This window comes from Ursus maritimus, unplaced genomic scaffold (assembly GCF_017311325.1).
Source record: "Ursus maritimus isolate PB19 unplaced genomic scaffold, ASM1731132v1 scaffold_21, whole genome shotgun sequence".
Classification (NCBI taxonomy): Eukaryota; Metazoa; Chordata; class Mammalia; order Carnivora; family Ursidae; genus Ursus; species Ursus maritimus.
The window spans coordinates 50,429,103-50,448,104 of NW_024424564.1; the positions used below are offsets into that span (position 1 = coordinate 50,429,103).

The 19,002-nt window shown below is 56.1% G+C and overlaps 1 protein-coding gene and 1 long non-coding RNA gene across 2 annotated transcripts in view; both read right to left on the minus strand.

Annotated features, from left to right (window-relative positions):
• Positions 1-264: 264 nt before the first annotated feature.
• On the minus strand, positions 265-4,852 carry LOC121104442. Its single transcript, XR_005836779.1, has 3 exons — positions 4,634-4,852; positions 3,796-3,972; positions 265-464 (listed from the first exon to the last, which is right to left on the minus strand). It is a non-coding gene; the product is annotated as an uncharacterized LOC121104442 (long non-coding RNA).
• Positions 4,853-16,357: 11,505 nt separating this feature from the next.
• Positions 16,358-19,002, minus strand: part of NFAM1 (NFAT activating protein with ITAM motif 1) — a 33,561-nt gene continuing 30,916 nt past the window's right edge. The window contains exons 5-6 of the mRNA XM_008702923.2: positions 18,227-18,313; positions 16,358-16,858 (exon numbers count right to left, since the gene is read on the minus strand). Of these exons, the coding sequence (XP_008701145.2) occupies positions 16,799-16,858; positions 18,227-18,313 (147 nt within the window). The 3' untranslated portion in view covers positions 16,358-16,798. The remainder of the gene's footprint in view (positions 16,859-18,226; positions 18,314-19,002) is intronic.

Genomic DNA, 19,002 nt, shown 5'->3' on the forward strand with positions numbered 1-19,002 from the left:
CCACCCCCCAAAAACTCAAAAACAAACAAACAAACAAAAAAACTACTCTATTTGAATAACGAAGGGAGATAAACCATTCCCAATTCCTCCTTTCTTACTGAATAAGGACACACAAAAACTCAACCGAAAGGGAACATGCAGCATCGATCTGATTTATTAGACGCTTTCGTTTCATAAAAACCAGCATTTCTATTAAAATAGGACGATATCCAAAAGGTCCGTTTGCTTAAAAAAAAAAAAAAAAACCAAACAAACTGTATTTAATACAAGACAAGGCTTAGTTTTATTTTTTGGTTTTTAAACAAAGCTCACATTCTCCTGACTTCACGCCTGTTACTACAGCCAGAGGGAAACTGATTTCAGAATCCATCTGATATGTCGGATTTCTTTGTGGCATCCACTTCATCGCTCAGCAGCCAGCCATGATGTCATAAGCCCATCAGATTTCCGGTAGGGGGGAAACGCTGGGGAATTGGAAAGAATGGATGTTTCTTACCCGTCAGGAGAGACGGGGGAAGGGGCTGGGTGTGTTTGGGAGGTGGGGGGACGGGAGGCAGGCTCAATGTTTGTGGTATTTAATGTCAGGCAGGAACCTGAAAAATCCAGCCACCCAGATGTTTTCTAAATATCCAGATGTCTGGCACGGAGCAGACCACGCTCCCCCCTACCTCCCGTCCCAAGAGTCGCCCGACATTTCAGCTTTGACCTCAGGTCTACAGTGAGTGCCTGCTGCCAGGAGCTGTGCGTCCTCCAGGCTGCCCACCCTCGGGTTGGGAATTTTTTTTCTAAACCTTTACACATGGATGACAGGAGTAACTAGGTCCAGATTTTTAAAAGCTGTTGAAGCAGTGATTTGAAAAGTTCAGTCCCTGGAATTAGCTTCCACAGAATACACTATATAAGCCAAAAAGGAGGAAAGAAATCCCCTAGCCAACCCTCACACAAACATATGTGATGCTTAAGCCATAGGACTTAAAAACCCAAAACAAAACCAGTGAGTCTGAGAATCGAGGACTCCAGACTGACACTGAGAAGCGATGAGCCCTCCCCCAGGAGCACGCTTCCCCCAAATCAGAAAAACACCAAACAGCTTTGTTCTTCCTGACAAAGCCCCTCGCTTCCAAGGAACAGACAGTGCCAACAAAAGCACAGGGTAGAACTAATTTACACTGAGGCTCGGGGCTTCAAGGAGTCATAAAGTACAGAAATGGCTTTGCCTGGGAAGCCACCTCTCGACAGCTAACAATGGGGACCCCCCTGGCCTGGGGGAGTCCCACAGGCCACAGACAGGGTGGCGTTCAGGCTTCCAGGCACACACGCCCACTGAGGCCACCACGGAGGCCTGTGACATCACGGCTAATTGCTCCTGAAAATGAGCCAAGAACTGCAGGCCCTTGGGGCCCAAACCCCGCGAGCAGAGGCAGCTGGGGAGGGGGCCATCTCCAATTAGAACCGAGTGCTTGGATAATGAAAAAGAGGGCGGCCAAGGGGAGGGTGTCTGGCAGAGGGCTGGAGGAGGTGAGCGGGGGCTCAGGGATGGAAGGGGGGGGCGCTCTGTGGCCTCATCTCCTAGAACCCCTGTGCTTATCAGAGGGGGAAATTGAGGGCCAGGAGTGGCTGAGTGGCCCGCCCAAGGTCACCAGGCTAATTAGCGGGACAGCCTGTACCGGGGAACAGAAAACACAGGCCTGGCATTGCACAGCTCTTCCCTGAACGTTATCTAATTTAATCCTCACAACACCCTGTGAGGGAAGGATTATCATTAACCTCAGTTACCAGAGGAGCCAATGAAGGCGCAGAGAGGTTAAGTAATTTGCCCAAGGTCACACAGCTTGTCATTAGCAGAACTTGGCCTGAACCTCTGAGTTTCGCCAACTCCAAATCCAGGGCTCTTGCCGCTGGGTGGGGGGAGGAGGTTAAGGTTTACCTGGGAGCAGTGAATCTGATTTAAATACATATTTTAAATGCTGGTGATCCCCACAGAACAGAAGGACATAAATCATTGCAAATTAATTTTTTAAAGCAATTCCAGTCAGGAGGGCTGGCCGGCTGGGTGGGTGAGGAGGCCGCTTTTATTCCGTCCCTGCCAGAGCCTGAATAAACCATGCAGACACTCTCTCTAGCCGTGCACGGAGGCAGCTCAATCCCCCGAAGTGGAGGGGGGGAAGCTAAAAGCTTTGTTGGGCATCTGTGAGAGCATAATCTGCCACAGGAAAGGTGCCAGGAGCACAGGTCTGACAGAGCCAGGGGAGGGAGAAATTCACTGAGTGTGGAAACTACGAAAAATAAGAAGAGTCGGTCCTAAGCCTGAGTCCTACTTTCCAGCCAGGAGTTTCAGTGAATGATGGGGAACCTGGGCAGCTATCTGTGGCCCAGAGGCCTGACTCTGGGTCAGACAGGTGCCACCCTGGGTCCTGTCTGCTCCAGATTGGGGGAGGGGCAGGAGAGGCCAGGTAGTTACTGCGGCCCTGTGCCCTGGCCATCCGGGGGACCCTGCTGGCCACCACCTTCTCCAGAGTAGCCTTTGAAGGAAATGAAGCCTCCCAGAGCTGGGACAGAGGTTGGGCTGAGGACTAGGTCAACCTGAGCTCAGAGAACAGGACAGGCACCTGTCCTCTGGCCTCCCCCTCCACAGGTCCCTTCCCTTGCAGTGGAACAGCCCTGGAGCTTCAGTGGGCCATCTGTGCCAGGGCTCTCCCTGCTCTCTTCCTCATTCGGCCTGCTGGTTTCTTTTATTTTGGTTCTGTGAACTGCAAATGGGTGGGGAGCCCAGGACTCAGTCCAGGGAAGGAGAGAGAAAAGTTTCTCCCATCCAGTTGCCTGACCTGGCTGAGCAGCCTGCGTTTTCCTGGGGAAATTCTACCCATCCTTTATTCGATTTGTCTGCTCTCTACTCAAAAGAAATTTGGGTCCTGCCTTCCTGACACATTTGATGGAGGGAAACAAATATTAACCCAATAATGACATAAAAATGTCCATGGAAGGAGTGGTCCCCAGGCTATGACAGCCTGTCAACAGGAGAAGTATCAGGTCAGTGAGGTCAGGGGAGCCTTCCTGGAAAAGGTGACTGGGCCCAAAGGTTGAGGAGGCATGAATCCCTCTGACTCACTGTCGCCTCTCCAGAGAAGCCTTTCCTCATGCCCACCCAAGGTTGCCTCCCATTCCCATGCCCCATTCCCTCCTGGACTATTATTCATCATCTGTGTCCCTGCACTGCTGTGGAAGTCCCAGACTAGGTCGGCCTTGTTCACCGCTGAGTTGCCTGTACCTGGGATGTTTGATGACTGCTTGTTGATCAAAAAAATACATAACACGTGCAAAGGACCTGCGGTACAGGAATTAGACTCGGAGGGTGTAGGAGTAAGAATGGGGGCAAAAGTCACAGGGAGTAATGGGCGATGGGACTGGGCCACCCCAAGAGCCACCCTGGGTGTGCAGGTATCTCTTCCTTCCTCTGGGCTCCCTTCTGCCTTCCCCCTGTGGCAGAAGCTGGGTTTGGGGGTCTTCCTTCCCCTACAGGAGACTGTCACACAGGCCCACTCTATCGGCCCCAGGCACAGCAAGCCTGGGGACCAGGTAGGCGGGGACTAGCATCACCTGCCCAATAGGCTTCCTCCGCACCGCTGCCTTCCCTCCTCCATTCATTCCCTCACCTGGTGCTGAGGGCCCCCCCCCCACCCCCCCAGCCACAGAGAGGCAGCGGGAGGCAGATCCAGGAGTCCCAATCCTCTCCCTACACCCCATCCCCAAGTCCCATCTGCACACCCCCCCCCACTACCACGCCTGTCTCCTCACTGAGGCGGAAGTGGAAGGAGAGAAGGAGCTGGGCTCCGGGCTCGGACCAGACCGGGTTTGAGTCCCCTCAGCGTGTGTCGTGTCGGAAAGCGGGCCTCTGCCCGTCAGATTCCTCCCAGGTGAACTGGAGAGACCCCGGGCTCCAGCGGGCACGGCGCGGGCGCTTCGGGAACCTGTCTGAAAGGCTCGAAGTCAATCTCCTCTCGTTTCCCTCCCGCGCTCGGTTCAGCTCCTCCCTCCCCCACCCCCGGCCCCTTCCACCCGGCGGCGGCAGCTGGGGCCGGGGCGCGGGGGTCCCCCACGGCGCCGGCGGCCGGGAGCGGCGGACACTCTCCGGCCGCGCGCCCGGGCCCTGGCCCCGCGCCTCCGTCTGCGCCCAGCCCCCGGCGCGCCCGCCCCGCGCACTCCAGCAAACTTTCCGCGGCCGCCCCCCGCGCGCGTCTACACCGCCCCGCGGCTCTGCGGCGCTCCCGCTGCCCGCCAGGGCGCTGCAGGGCGCCTCGGTCAGAGTCCGCGTCTCCACGGTCTCACCGCCGCGAGTTACGCGGACTGCCTTAACTACCTCGGGATTTCGGAGGCGCCTCAGTCGGACCGCCTGCGCCCGACTACAGCGCCACGGCAGCCCCCCGGTCAGTGAAGACTCCTCGGCTCAGGGGCCGCGTCCACGCCGCCTCCGAGATGCCCCAGCGGCCGGACCGAGTCTACACTGCTCAAGGCTCACGAGGCTCAGAGACCGACCCAGGACGCAGACCCCGGGACAGCCGCTTAGTGAGCGGGGTGGTGCCGCGATTTGTCCCCGTGCCCCCGCGCCCCGCGAAGCCGGCCGGGGTTTGCTTACCTTGCCCGCGCCCTCACGCTCCCGTCCTGGCGGTGCGGTCCCTTTCATACATTTTGCAATATTGTCGACAGCGAAAGAAGAATAGTATAAATCCTCTCCCGGTCACGTGGCTGTCCCCCAATCTCCCCGCTTTCCTCTCTTTTCGGCCTTTGAGACAATACTCGGCCCCAGCGGCCGGCCGCTGGCCAGGGGGTTCCGGGCAGGCGCTGCTGGCCGCGGCGGGGCGGGGCCTGCGCGGACAGGGGGCGGGGCTCGGACGGGCCGGGGCGGGGCAGGGCGGAGCGCGCGGGCTCCGGCGGCCCTCCCGCGGGAAGCCGGGCCCTGCTACAAGCGCTCCAGTTCCAGCTCTGATTGGTCGGCCGGCCGGCGAAGCTGAGGCCTGATTGGCTGAGATGAAGCAGGGGCTCAGGCAGTGGGGTGGGGGTTGCTGGTTTCATTCTTCGCCTCTTCTTTCCTGCGGCCGCTGCTGCTCTTTTGGGCCCTTCTGAGAGCCGCAGCCTTTCCATCTCTGCTTCCGTGCATCCCATCATAAAACAACCACCCGAGTATAATTTCTTTGCATTTCTTTGCCCTTGGCGACCAAAGAGGTAGCGCTTTGAGGTCGGGACACTGGGTTTGTGGTGCTCACCACTGTATCCCCCAGGGCCTGGCACACAGGATGGGCTCAAAATGTGTTTGTTGAATTAACGGAAAATGCGCATACAGGTTTTTAGAGCTATCTTTAAGGCTGGTAACATCCCTAGAAAATGGTATTACTATTCTCCTTCAAGAATGGAGAGACGGACGTGCAGAGGAATGCTGTCACCTGGGAGTGATGGCTGAGCTGATACTAGGACATGCTTACATCACGGGACCTCAGATCTCTACACAGCGAAGCACTGTGGAGTGTCAGGGCCTCAGTTTCCCATCTGTCAAAAGATTCGATGGATTAGAGTAGAAGGTGGTTTGGAAGCTTATTTCAGTGAATATGCTGTAGGCCGCACTGTACGTGGCTGTGTGAATGAGCCATCCCTAACCTCCATGTTAAATTCTGGGTCCTTTCCTTTCCTGGCACCCCCTCCCCCACAAATCACAGAAGACATTAAAAGCACTCTGGTCAAACCAGGCTATCTTACCCACCTTTTGGGGGCATGTGGAAGGATTTTGGCCGGGGAGGGGGGTGGAGCCACAGGGAAACTGACTTGAGCAGGCATGCTATTCTGGGGAGAAGGGAATCCTTGGGAAACCCCACTCCATCCCAAACTAGTCCTTTTTTTTTTTTTTTTTTTTTTCCGAAGTAGACTCCGTGCCCAGCGTGGAGCCCAGCTGTGGGGCCTGAACTCAGACCCTGAGATCAAGAGTCAGGCATTTAACTAACTGAGCCACCCAGGTGCTCCCCAGGCTGGTCCTTTTGATTGAAGGGTGGTCTCTGAGACGGGATAGAGGAGAAGATGTTCTCTGATAAAAGAGGGTGTAGGAGCTGCTCCTGGAGTTGGGTGAGAGCATTAATTGACCAGAGAAATGCTACCTGAGAGCCTGGACGGCCAGGTTCAGGCATGTAGAATAGCTGGCTTGCTGGCACAGAGTTCTCCCTGTGTCTGTCCTCACAGGGCCCCTTATAAGGGCACCAGTCATTGGATTAGGACCCACCCTAATCCCGCATGACCTCATCTCAACTTCATTACACCTGCAAAGTCCCTATTTCCAAATCAGGTTACATTCACAGGTTAGGATTTCAACATCTCTTTTGGGGGGACACAATTCAGCCTGCAACAAGGCTCAATGAAAAAAGAACATTCTGGACAGAGGGGAGAACCAACAGCAGATTACCCTCCTAGTGCCCACTGCTTTCTGGGGTCTTATCTTCAGTTCTTCTCAGTTCCTGGTACCTGGCAGCTTCTTATTCTGAGCCAGGAGCCAGCTGATCCTCTGATATGACACTTTCTCAAGCCTCTTTTTCCAGCAGACTCTGCCCAGACTGCCTGTCCCTCCTCTTCCTGCCTGCCTGGTCCCCACCCCCATCCACATCCCACATATGAGATGGACAAGGACAATAAAAGCTGTTTCACAAGCAGGTGGTGATTAATCGCCAAGTTAATTAAAGAGGCAGTAATTACACTCAGATTTCAGAGGAAGGAGCGATGTCTTGGGCAGGAATGGGTGGTCAGCCTTGGTCTCCCTGAAGAGGTGGGGCGGGAAGACAGAAGGGATTTGAAAAGACATGAAGAAAAAGCAAGTAACATTTTTAAACAGTGGACACTTCAACCATAGCTGTAATGTTTTATTTGACAGAGTTAGGTGGTGGGCTTAGACATTAAGCTCATCTCTGTACTTCTTATGTCTTTAAAATATTTCATTAACAATAACAACAACAAAAAATGGCAGGGAGGGTTAAGTTTCGGATTTATAAATGGCCTCAAATACCAGTGTGCCCCACTTTACACAATGGAGAGGGCCTTAAAATTATGTGTAAATCGAATCCCGTTTGCCCACCCAGTATATCTTAACATCAGTAATGCTCGATCTTCATTTCTGATTGATTTTCCCTGGCAGAGGCGCAGAATTCTTTGCTTTAAGTGTTAGGCTCTCTCTGTCAAGTAGTTAATGACCTATAAAGCACTTAAAATGTACTGGAGGAGATGCTATTTGGAGGCACCCCGTGGTGTACCCTCTTCTATTGTCAGTAATCACCCCTCATTTATTTGCTCTTATTGGTTTAGAATTTGTTATCAGATTTCCCTAAAGTGAAGCCCATCAGGAAAGGTCCAATTTCATACGGGCCCAGATGGGTGCTGGGATTGGTACCCTGAAGCAGCAGCAGCAGAGGAGGGAAAGGACCTTTCCTTAAGAGTCCTTGACCATGGGTGCACTGGTCACCTCTTGGCACACCTTCCCTGACTACCTCATTCCCCCCACAGCTATGGCCACCACAGCCTTCCCAGTTTCTGCTCACCATGTGTCTGCTGCCTCAACCTGTCCCCTGAGTCCTGATCCGTTCTCTTGGCTACCTTTAGGACACCTCCCCCTAGTTGCTGCCTGGATTTCTCCCTACATTGGTGCTCAACTCCTGTACGTCTGGTTGTGTTTACTGAAACCAGCCTCTGTCCTCTGGATGGGGCATGGATGCTTGAGGCCAGTAGATCACCAGGTCTTGTTGTCCCCTCCCCTCCGAAGTGGCTCTAGAGTCTGGTCCCCTGCCCCAGGCTACACCTCCTTGGCCTCAGTCCCAGTCCCAAAGCTTTCGCTTTGGGCTCCAAATGAAACAAGCCAGCCTCCCCTGAGCCATTTACTCGAGTTGTCGCCTAAAGAACAACGTAGGGGATTTTGCTCTCCTGCTCCCCAACTTCTGTGTGCCCCCCAGGCCTCAGTCTGGTATCCAAGGCCCTTCACGACCTAGGCCTGGTGGCATCTCCCCAGGCTCCCCCAAGCACCTCACATGTTCTGCCATCCTCAGGCCTTAGCTCATGATATTTTCCATCTGGAATGCCTTCATCCTTCAAGGTCCCCTCTTCCAGGAATTCTTCCTTGGTTAGCTCAGGCTTGGTTTACTCTCCTTGGGGCTCCCATAGTCTATCCAACAATATATTTTCTTTGGGTTTCTGTGTCTGCCTGCCTTTCAGGGACATTTATTGAGTGTCACTCATTCGGGGGCATTTATCAAGGGTCACTCATTTGGGGACACTCATTCAGGGACATTTCTTGAGTGTTCACTGGGAGAGGAGTTGTTAGGAGCACCAGCACTAGAATCAGCCAGGTCCAAGTTCAAACCTGGCCTTGCCCTTTGCTAGCTGAGTGACCTTGAGCATTCACTGCCCCTCTCTGAGCCTCAGTTTCCTCCTCTGCCATGCCCCAGAGCCAGTGCCTACTCTTAGGCAACTGCAGGATGGCCCCAGCCTGGCAATGTCAGTGCTGGGAGTGAGAGAAGAGGTCCAGGTTTGGGGTAAACACAGAGCAGCAGCAGAACCTCCAGGGTCGGAGCTGTGAGAAGCAACCACAAGAAGCACAGAGAAGGGAGGAGCCACTGACTGGGGGCCTGGGAGGCTGAATAGGCCCTTCTAGAAGGGAAAGCATATTAGTTTTCTATGGCTGCTCTAACTAGTTACCACAAACTCAGTGGCTTAAAACGGTGCACATTTATTCTCTGACAGTTCTGGAGGCCAGAAATTCAAAATCAGTTTCACCAGGCTGAAACCAAGGGGTTGGCAGGGCCACGCTCCTTCCAGATCTTTGAGGATAATCTGCCTCATCACCCTTTCCAGCTCTAGAACTGCGTTCCTTGGCTCATGGCCCCTTCCTCCGTCCTCCTCCAAAGTCGACAGTGCAGCAACTTTCAATCTCTCTACTTCCATCCTCATATTGCTTTCTGCCTTCCATCTATAATCTCTTATGAGAACACTTGTAAATTGTAATAAGCAGGATAATCTCATTTTTAAAATCCTTAATCACATCTGCAGAGTCTTTGCCATATAAGGGCATTCATGGGTTCCAGGAATTAGGATGTGGACATCTCAGGGAGGCCCACTGTTCAGCCTATGGCAGAAGGCCACTGAGCAAAGAGGTTCAGATCACGGGCTCTGAAGTCACTTCTGGGGCCCGAATCTCAGCCTTACTGCTTGCCCCCTGTGTGGACTTGGGCAAGTTGCTACATCTCCCTGATACTCCGTTTCCTCATCTATAAAATGGGAACAGTGCCTAGCTCCTCATAAGAACGTAGTAGGCATCTAAGTACACAGTGGGCAGAGAGAACTCCATGTCCCTGAGCCTGGAAGGACCCTTGTGCAAGAGGGAGGGAGGAAGGGCAGGACAGGGGGCGCGGCAGGCTGGGCTGGAGGGCTGGAGGGCTGCGGACTCGGGCACTGTCCCAGGGAAGTGTGTGTGTATGCACACGTGTGATGTGTGTTCTGTCCTCTGTCCTGGGGGTCATGAACAGGAGACACAGAAAGTGTTTAAACAGGGCAGTTTTTGTTTTTGTTTTATCTTATGAAGATATAATTTCCATATCATGAAATTCACTCCTTTTGGGGCTCCCATAGCCTAGCCGACAATATATTTTCTTTGGGTTTTAAAGCGTACAATTCAGTGGCTTTTAGCATATCCACGGGGCTGTGTAACCGTTACCATTATCCCATTCTAGAACATTTTCATCACCCCATAAAGAAACCCCATACCCATCAGCAGCCGTTCCCCCTCCTCCAAGGCAGGGCAGGGTTTTTTGGAGCACCCTAACCCTAACCCTAACCCTAATCCGCAATCTCCCAGTCCAGCTTGAACCCAGGGAGAAGACAGAGGTGGCCCGTAGCACTGAGCTGTGGGGTGGGAGCCCCAGCCACAGGATCAGGCCAGCCTGGGACTGACTCTCTCCTCAGCCTCTCCTGGCTTCCTCACTATATCCCGGGAGGCAGGGTAACCCACTCCACAAGGCTGAGGAGGGCTGAGGTGTGGGAGCTCAGAGCTCACTTTGTATCAGCACAGTTAGCATTTTTCTCTGTGAACCTGTTCACTCAGTTCCAGAGTCTCCCTTCCCCCTGGGGTTCCCCTGGCCAGACTTTTCCTCACAGGTCAACGGGGCAGTTCTCCTGCCTTTACCCCCCAATACGCAGCACCTCAGGGCTCTCTGCCCACAGGAGGCAGTAGGCCGTGAGGCTGTTGGAGGCAGGTGGGGGTGCATCTGAGGCTGAGTCCACAGAGATCAGAGTAGAGGGCCTTTTTAAGGCCTGAGTAGCCCTGAGTCTCCCCTACCAATCCAGCCATTGTCTGGGTGGCTCTGACCTGGGCAGAACACGAGGACCCACAAGGGGCCTCTTCAGGGCTCCCACCCTGCCCCCTGCCATGGAATCAGTGCTGCTGGTTGCCTGGAGGGTCCCAGGCTCTGCAGGGTCAGGGCCGTCTGGCCTGGCCTAGAGGCAGCTGAGGCAGGAGGAACAGCCAGCTGGTGAGGCGAGGGACAGTGGTCAGAACATTGCTGAGCCGGCTAAAGCATCCCCTGCCAGTGACAGGGGCTTCTGGGATCCGTTAACAGAACCGCCCTAACAGGGCTCTCAGCCCCTGATGCAAGCCCCACAGGCACGTGTCATCGACCGGAGCCTCTGACAGCTTTGGGAGCCGGGATGTGAAGCCAGGGGCCGCTGCTCTCGCTCTCGCCTCTTTCTCCTGTGCCTGCGCTTCCAGCAACTCCACGCAGAGCCTGCCCCTCCCGTCTGGCGGGCTGGTGCCAGCTTTCCAGACCCTGCACGTTCCTGGCCTCACCTCCCCTGCTCTGGTGGGAGCACCGTGTCTGTCTCAATCTTCACCTATGCAAAATGGGTCATGTACTAGAGATCACTTTCTGGAAACTGGAAAATAGAATCATTTTTCCTCTTTCAGTAAGAAGAGGCACTAAATCGCCAGCAAAGGAAAAGTTCCCTTATTCTTTACACAAATGGCTCTTGAGCCCCTCCTAGGAGTCAAGCACAAAGAGAAACACACAGCATCTTCCCGTGCTCAGAAGTTCAGAGCCCACCGGGGGAGATGGGTATGTGTGTGAACTGATTCCGCTCACGGTGGTCAGAGCAGTGAGGAATGGGTTAACTGCTTGGTGGGGGAGGGGTTTTGAAGGAAGACTTCATAGAGGAAGTGGCATGTGAGCAGGAATTCCTCAGGCAGAGAATGGGGCGAAGGGCCCTGGGACCGAGAAACTGGGAAGGGCACAGGTTCAGAGGTGGTGAGCTTGGCATCTCGGTGAACTGCAGCTGTGGGTGGGAGCATGGATGGTGCTTGGGGTGCCCGGGCCGGTGGGAGCTGATCAGAAATGAGGCTGATGGATCCATGAGGACAGAAGCATCCATCCCTTACCCCAGTCTCAGCACACGTGCTGGCACAATGTTGGAACTGGACATATGTTGAAAGAATGAAGGAGTTGTAAGACCCCTAAGTACAGGGTTGAGGAGTCAAGGCTCCATCCTGTGGACAGTGGAAGCCACTGTGAGGTTTTGTACAGGGTGTGAGGTAGGGGTCCAGCTTCATCCTTTTGCGTGGGAGTGTCCATATTTCCAGCACTATCTGTTCAAAATGTGTTTTTGCTGCTATTGAATGATCTTGGCCCCTTTGCTGAAATGAATAAATGTGAGGTACTACAGGGTTTTGAGAGGGGAGAGGCATGGTCAGATCTGTGCTATTGAAAGATCAGTTTGGTGGCAGAGACTGGGAAGGGGCTGGAAGGAGAGGAGGTTGAAGGGAGATTAGACGGGTGGGCTGGACCCAGGAAGGAGGGGGAACTGGGGAGAAAATCTGTCCCCTGATCAGCCTGGGGCTCCTGTAGGGAGCCAGGTACAGGGCTGTACCCTGAACCAAGGCCGTGAGCTCAGCCAGCCTGGGCCCCCAGGCCTGTGGCACTCACTGGGGAATTGAAATGGGGCGGGCGAAGGGGCACAGAGTAAAAGCCTGTGTTCTTCAGCCCCTCAAGGCGCACAAAGTGGTAAACTTAAACCCTCTCCAGATACAGCCATTGCAAGGAGGTTTTCAGGTAACCAGACGGTTGTAAATGCAAAACATTGCCGATTACAGCAGCATTATCCCGGATTAGAAAGCTTCCAAGAGGCGGCTCGCACCTCCAGGCATGTTGTGCCCGGAAATTTCCAGGGGAGGCTAGGGATCCAAATGTCTAGGCTGCCTGAAGCCAGGCCCCACAGTATGCGCTGTCTGCTGGGTGGGCCCAGCTTCACCATCTCTACAGACCTGCCTTCATTTCCCCCAAAAGATAGGCCGACTGCAGGGAAGGAGGACCCCCCCCCAATTCTGAGCAATGTAAGGCTGACAGTCTATCTCTGTCAGAAATTTGTCCCTTCAAGGACTTCCCCAGCCCTGGGGGCACTGAGTCCATCTAGGACACTTTGTGCAACCCCCCTCTCTCCTCACATGACCCATGGGGTCCCAAGGACCGCACACAGTGGGAGCCAGCTCAGTGCTGGAGCTGCCCCTTCTGGGCTATATGACCTTCAGCCTCTCTCTCTCAATCATAGTTTCTGCTTCAGTAAGATGGGGAGACAAGCGCCCCCCTCCCCCTGCAACACTGCACAGGGTGTTTTCAGGATGAAATGAGATAGTGCAGAGAGAAGCTTGAGGAACGGAGACCGGCACAAACCCTGTGCGTGACTACTTGGCACTGTCTGCTGAAATAGTAAATGTCCACACCGTGGGCCCCAGCGAGGCCTTTTCGTCATTTCCCATGGAGAAAGTTCTGCAAATTATGTCCGAGGACATTCCCTGCAGCACCTTCTGTGAGGCTGGAAATTGTGAACAACTGAAAAGGCCATTTATCGGGCCCCGGTTAAATTGGGATCCACGGGTACTGTGGAATCCTTTGCTGTAATTAAGGAGTCTGGCAGTTTCTGGGAGCTGTCACGGGCAGATCCCCACCATGTGGGGCTCATGAACAAAGCAAGCACAAACAACACCTACAGAACGATCCCATTTAAGCTTCCAGAACCCCACACAAGCATATGTATTTGATGTGTTCGTATATACGCATGTATGTAAGTGGGTGCAATGAAAACAGCCTGAAGAAACTCCACACCCCAGTGACCCAGGGGTCACCTCGGGAGGAGCCTGGGTTGGAGGCTGGGACTGGCAGGAGCATCAGGGGGGATTTTACCCCCTGCGTGATGCCCGTTAGGCCCCCCCCCACCCGCTCAGATACACACACAAAATACCGAGTGCGGAGAGTAAGGGCCTGACCCGCACTCGGTCAGGGCTCGCAGGCCCTAATTAGGTAATTAGGATTGCAGGTCAAGGAAGGAGCCTGGTAGGGAAGGTGGCCCAGCGCCTCCTGCTGGTGCTCCCAACTCGTGGAGTCTGAATCCCGGTGTGAGGAAGCCCCTCAGGTGGGTGATGGCCCCTGGCATTGAGAGGGACAGAGAGACACTGCCTCGTCAGCCTGGCTGGGCTGGGGACACGGCCCACCTCTCCTGGCTGAGCGGTCTGCCAAGGAAACTATTGAGCTACATAAAAATCCATCCTGGAAATCCCAGAGGCATCCTTAGAATGGAGTGCGCCTTTAAATTAGAAAGTAAAAAAAAAAAAAGGCAGATTTGCCAGTAGCTTGATTTCAGGTTAGTGAGCGCTGGTGGTCAAAACGCTGTGGCTGTGCTGGGCCGAGGCCCCCAGGCCATGGTCCTGCAGTATTGGCTGTGAGGGGGAACCCCAGCCCCACCAAGGTTCTGTGTGGAACCGCACGTGTTCCCATGGAAACTCTGCTTCGCAGAATCCTCTGGAAATTGTTGCCGAGGAGGGGCCGCCGCTTCCCACACCTATTTTGTGTTCCTGGGTTTGGTTTCCAGGGATGATGTTCTCAAGCAAGCCCTGAGAGGAACAGGAGCAGAAGGGGGTTGGAGGTTGAAACCGGAGGGAAGGGGCAGCGAGGGCCGTTTCTGAGTGGCTGCCCCAGAGAGGCCTTCCGACGGGGAGGGCGTCAGAAGTAGCTGCACTGTTCCAGACGCCCGAGGCTCTGCTCTGCAGAGGGTGACCTGGGGGGCAGGCGGGCTCTGCTCAGAGCCGGTAGGAAATCCCCGACAGGCCCGACTGCCCCTCTGAGGGGTGTCTTGGGGCAGAGTCTGGGTGGGAAGGAGCGGTTCCCCGGTGCCTGGCCCTCAGGGGCTGTGGGGGGCTTCTACCAGCCCTAGGCCCGGGATCCACCCTGAGGATGCCGCCATCCACCCTTTGGGTCTAAGGCTCCCCTTACCCGGGTCTGACCTGTCCCCCCATCCCCCTCCCCGTGGGGGCAACAGAACCTGGGGCCCCATCCCCCGAGGGACACCTGCCCCTTGTTTAGCAGACCCCCTCCACGCTGTTCTGTAATTGCCTGTTTTTCCTGGAGGATGAATGGAGAGGAAAATGCACACCCCCTGAGCCTCTGAAGGAGCAGAGAGTCCCCATCTGTCCTCTCTGAGCCACACGGAGCAGTCTTGTCACCACAACCAAGGCTCAGGAGGCCACGGCTGCTGGGAGGTGGAGCTGAGGTTCCAGAAAGGCCAGCTGCCACCCAGCCCCAGAGGGCTCCCAAGTCCGGAGCCCTTCCCTGCTTCGCCTGTTCAGAGTCCAGAGTCCACACAAGCCTGCCCTCAAGGAGCTCAGTTCAAAGCCCTCTCTGCCCCTCCTCCTCCCTTACCGCCCCCTGCACCCCCTCCGGGACTCTGCCACCTGTTGCCCCTGCATCAGCCCGTCGGGCTCTCAGTCCTGGAGATGAAGGGACAGGTGCTCAGTCTTCCTTGCTCCACACTGGGAGTCCCAGGATATTCTTACCCCACCCTCCCTTGTGTCAAAGCCCCTCCGAGGGTCCCACCCTTCCACCTTGACCCTCCTCCTCCTTCTCCCTGCCTCTCTGCCTGCTCCTTGGAGACCTCAGCACCCTTGCCCCCACATTAGGGCACTTCGGCCTTGGTCTTGCCCCCAACCAGACTCGGCCACTGTGCTGGCAAGGCTGTGTTTACGGAAGGGTGACAGGTTGGTCCTGAGGGGCCTCACAGGCCATGGGGAGGAGTTAGGATTTTGTTCCCAGTGAGGGGGGAACTGTGGAAGGTGGGAACTGTTGAGCACAAGGAGGGATGTGATCCCATGCGGGTTGCTTTGTTTTGTTAAAGACTTACTTATTTATTAGAGAGAGAGTGCACAGGAGCTCGCAAGCATGGGGGGGAGGGAGAGAGAAACTTTAGCAGACTCCACGCTGAGCATGAAGCCCAACTCGGGGCTCGATCCCACGACCCTGAGATCAAAATCCTGAGATCACGACCCTGAGATCAGACCTGAGCCGAAACCAAGAGTCGGATGCTTAACCGTTTAACCAACTGCACAACCCAGGCACCCTGATCCCATAAAGGTTTTCTCTGGGTGCCCACAAACTGGTGGCCCAATGCCGCTCAGGGCTAGGGTCAGGGCCTGTGCCTCAGGCCCCTTATTGTCCCTGGACATGTTTATGTCCAAGGGCCCTTCAAGGACCTCTGGGGCAGCCTGGGAGTGGGAGGAAGGATTTTACAAATGAGCTGGTAGAAAGCAGCAGGGATAGAGGAGAGCAGAGGAAGGAAGGAGCAGATTCCCCACCCTCAGCCCTGGTCTGCCTGTGACATGGAAACCAGCAGGGCTGCTGAGAGGGAGAAATGAGCGCTTGGAGCCACAGAAATGGCCTTGTGCAAGCTCCGAGGGGCCACCGTCTACACAAGGCCTCAGCTCCGGCAACACCGAGGGAGCCATCCGCCTGCCAGAGGGGCCCCAGGCACCGAGCCCTGCAGCCAGACCGCGTGAGGACAGGGCCTCCCAGAACTGGGCCAGGCACACGAGGCAGGTGGGTGGGATCCAGGTAGGCCAGACTGGGGCTCTGGGGGACTGGGGCTCAGGGGGGAAGGAGGAGCAGCTGAGGCCTGGAGGAGGGCTGCAGAAGTGACAAAACGGTGAGTGCAGACGGGCAGGCTGATGGACACAACCTTGGGGTCCTTGCTGGGGGATGGAGAACTTCAGGAGGTCCAGCCCATTTGGCCAGCATCTCCCCGTCCCCTGCCCCAAACATGCCACATCTCCTTCCTCTCCCTCCCGGCTCCAGGCCCCCAGCCTGATGACCTCCACTCAGCCACCTGCCTGGCCTCCAGCTCTGTCCCCGAGCCCAGCCCAGCCTCTGCATAGCTCCCTTCTCGCCCCCACCCCACACCTCCCCCCAGCCCCCTGCCCTCCCAACACCTTGCATGGCTGCCTTATGCCTTCGACCCCGCTAGGCAGGGGGCATTTGTGTAACCATTCCTTTATTCGGCCCCGCTGATGCTTGTGCTCACAGCACTGACAAGGGTCCCTTGCTGGGAACCACGTGAGGAGCGCGTGGCTGGCCTTAGGGTCTGTGGTGCAGGCCGGCGCCAAGAGAGCCTGTGGGACTTGAGAGAGTGTGGACGGCTTGGGGAGGGGTGGTGTTCAGGAGAGCCCAGGGAGACTGAGGAAGGGCGGGGGGCCGGAGGGAAGAGCCTGGCGAAGGCCAGTTGCGAGATGCTCAGTGGTATGGCTGGGGCACAGAACGGCCGTAGGGGGCAGACCAAGGCCGAAGTGCCCTAATGTGGGGGCAAGGTGATGGGGCACCCCTGGGGCCTCGCTCCTGGTGCGGGACCAGTTCTGTGGAGGGAGGGGCTGCCATGGGGCCTCGGATCTGGGGCTACTTATGGACCAGTGGAGCTCGTCCTAGAGGTTTTCATAGACCATGTTAAATTCACTGTCATCTGTAAATCCGTGTACTTTCTCCTGGGAAAAGAAAGAAAGAAAAAAAAAGCAATGGGAAGAGAACAATGTTGGACTAATTTAGTTTTAGTCAGAGGCCAACAGACAGCTCCCTGCCCGGCTTTGACGGGGAGGCCTGTCCATGTCCCCAAGGCCACCCTGCCAACCTCTTCTCCCTCCATTCCACCCACCCTCGCTCCCTGCCCTCCAGCCCCTCGGGCCTCCCCACATGCTCTCTCCTCTGTCTGGGGGGCTCCCTCACCCCCACCTGTTTCCCAGCTACCTCCCACTTACCCTGTAGGGTTTGGCTCAGGGTTCCTGACAGCCCCCTCCCCTAGCCCTAGTCAGGTGCCTCCCTGTAGCACACCCCTCAAAGGGGGCTGCAAATGCCTCTGTTTGTTGGGTCAACGCCTGTTCCTGCAGACCCAAGACTCCTGGAGGGCAGGGCCATGTCCAGCCGTCCTGGCCAGCGCCGTAGGGCTTGGCACAGGGTGGACACTGCCTAGGACGGCCCAGACATCCTTGGGGGGTCTCAGCATGGGGAAGCCCTGCTTCTAGTCAGGGCCAAGTTCAGGGCTGAGTACAGAAAGCGCTTTGAGAAGAGGAGAGTCAACAAACAATGCCAGCCTGGGCCCCCAGGGCTGCGGCAGGCCACGTGCCAGCCCCCTCACTTCTTGACGCCTCTTCCAAGGTGTCCGTGGACCCACCCACCACCCATGGCCCCTGTGTCAGCTTGATAACCCCTTGCACTTTATGGTGGCCAAAAGCTCTGGCGTAGACATTACTTAACCCAGAACTCATTTGAATTCAGGGCAGCTGGTTTTGCAGGAAAGTGTCACTCATCCCCTTTATGGATGAGCAAAGTGGGGTTTAAGAGGGAATGGTGATCAAGTGATGTGCCTCAGGCCCCATCCTGATGAGAACAGAGGCCTGACCGGGCCAGCCCAGGCTGGCACCAGCCCAGACTCTAGCTTCCAACTTCAGCCACTGCCAGCCTGGGAACAGCTAGAAGCCTAGCAACGCCCCCTGCCTGGTTGGCCCATGTAGACACAGCTCACACTGCACAGGTGCCTACTGGTCCCAGGATGACATTCGACCTTCATGGCAAATCTATGAGCTGAGTGCTGAGGCTCCCCAGTTACAGAGGAGGGGCCTCAGGCTCAGAGGGGAGCCCCTCGGCCCGGGGCTGCACAGCTAGGAAGGGATGGAACAGGGCTTCAAACTCTCGGGTCCTCCTAACCACTAGTCCACCTGCCTGGGGGAGAGGGCTCGGGTTCAGCTGCAAGTGGCTCACTCCTGTGGTCCTATTTATCCCCATTTTATAGACGAGGAGAAGGGCGGATGGAATAAGAGAGGACCCAGGCGTGCTGCCCCCACCCCCACCCCGCATACCTGGGAGAGGAGACTCGGGGTCGGGGGCAGGCTGCTGGCCTCGTTCTGGATGCAGGAGTAGACTTCAGTGTCTCTGCGCTGTAGGGCCTGCAGGAGAGGGCAAGAGTCAGAGGAAGGTGAACTGGGGGCAGGGACTGGGTGCCAGCAGCCAGGCCTGCCTGCCGAGCCCAGGGAACAGTCAGAGCCCTTGCTGGGCCGTAGCCTGTGAGGGGATGGCCACCTGGCCCAGCCACGTCATGCACGACCACACCGCCACACCTTTGCACCTGCCCTCCTCTCTCGCAGAGCCACCTTGCCCTGTCCCTGCTTGTTCAAGGCGACTCCTCTGTGTCCCCCTGTCGCCTGCCTCATACCATCTCGAGGCTGTATTAGAGTCTTGGGCTCAGCCCAGGTGGGCCCTCTCCACGCTTCTACCTGGCAGCAAGAGGAGGGGCTGAGGCCCACTCCACAGTCCCTGCCTGTCCTGAGGCCCTCAGGACCCTGGCTGCCATCAGCCTCAGCCATGACACCTTGGCCGTGGCTCCAATAGGATGGCTGCCTGGCATCTGTCCTCACTCTCCGGGTCCAAAGCTCCTGCCCCTGTGAGGGTCCTGGCCACCCATCCTCCCCTCTAGGACTGCTTTGACACCCCCACCTCGGCCTGTGCCCGCGGATGACTTGGGCACCCACGGGGGCCACATACCTCTCCCATCAAGCTGTACCTGGTTTGTCTCTGGGCCACTGAGGGCACACTCAGACAATGGCCCCGTACGAACTATGAGCTCTTTGCTCACCGG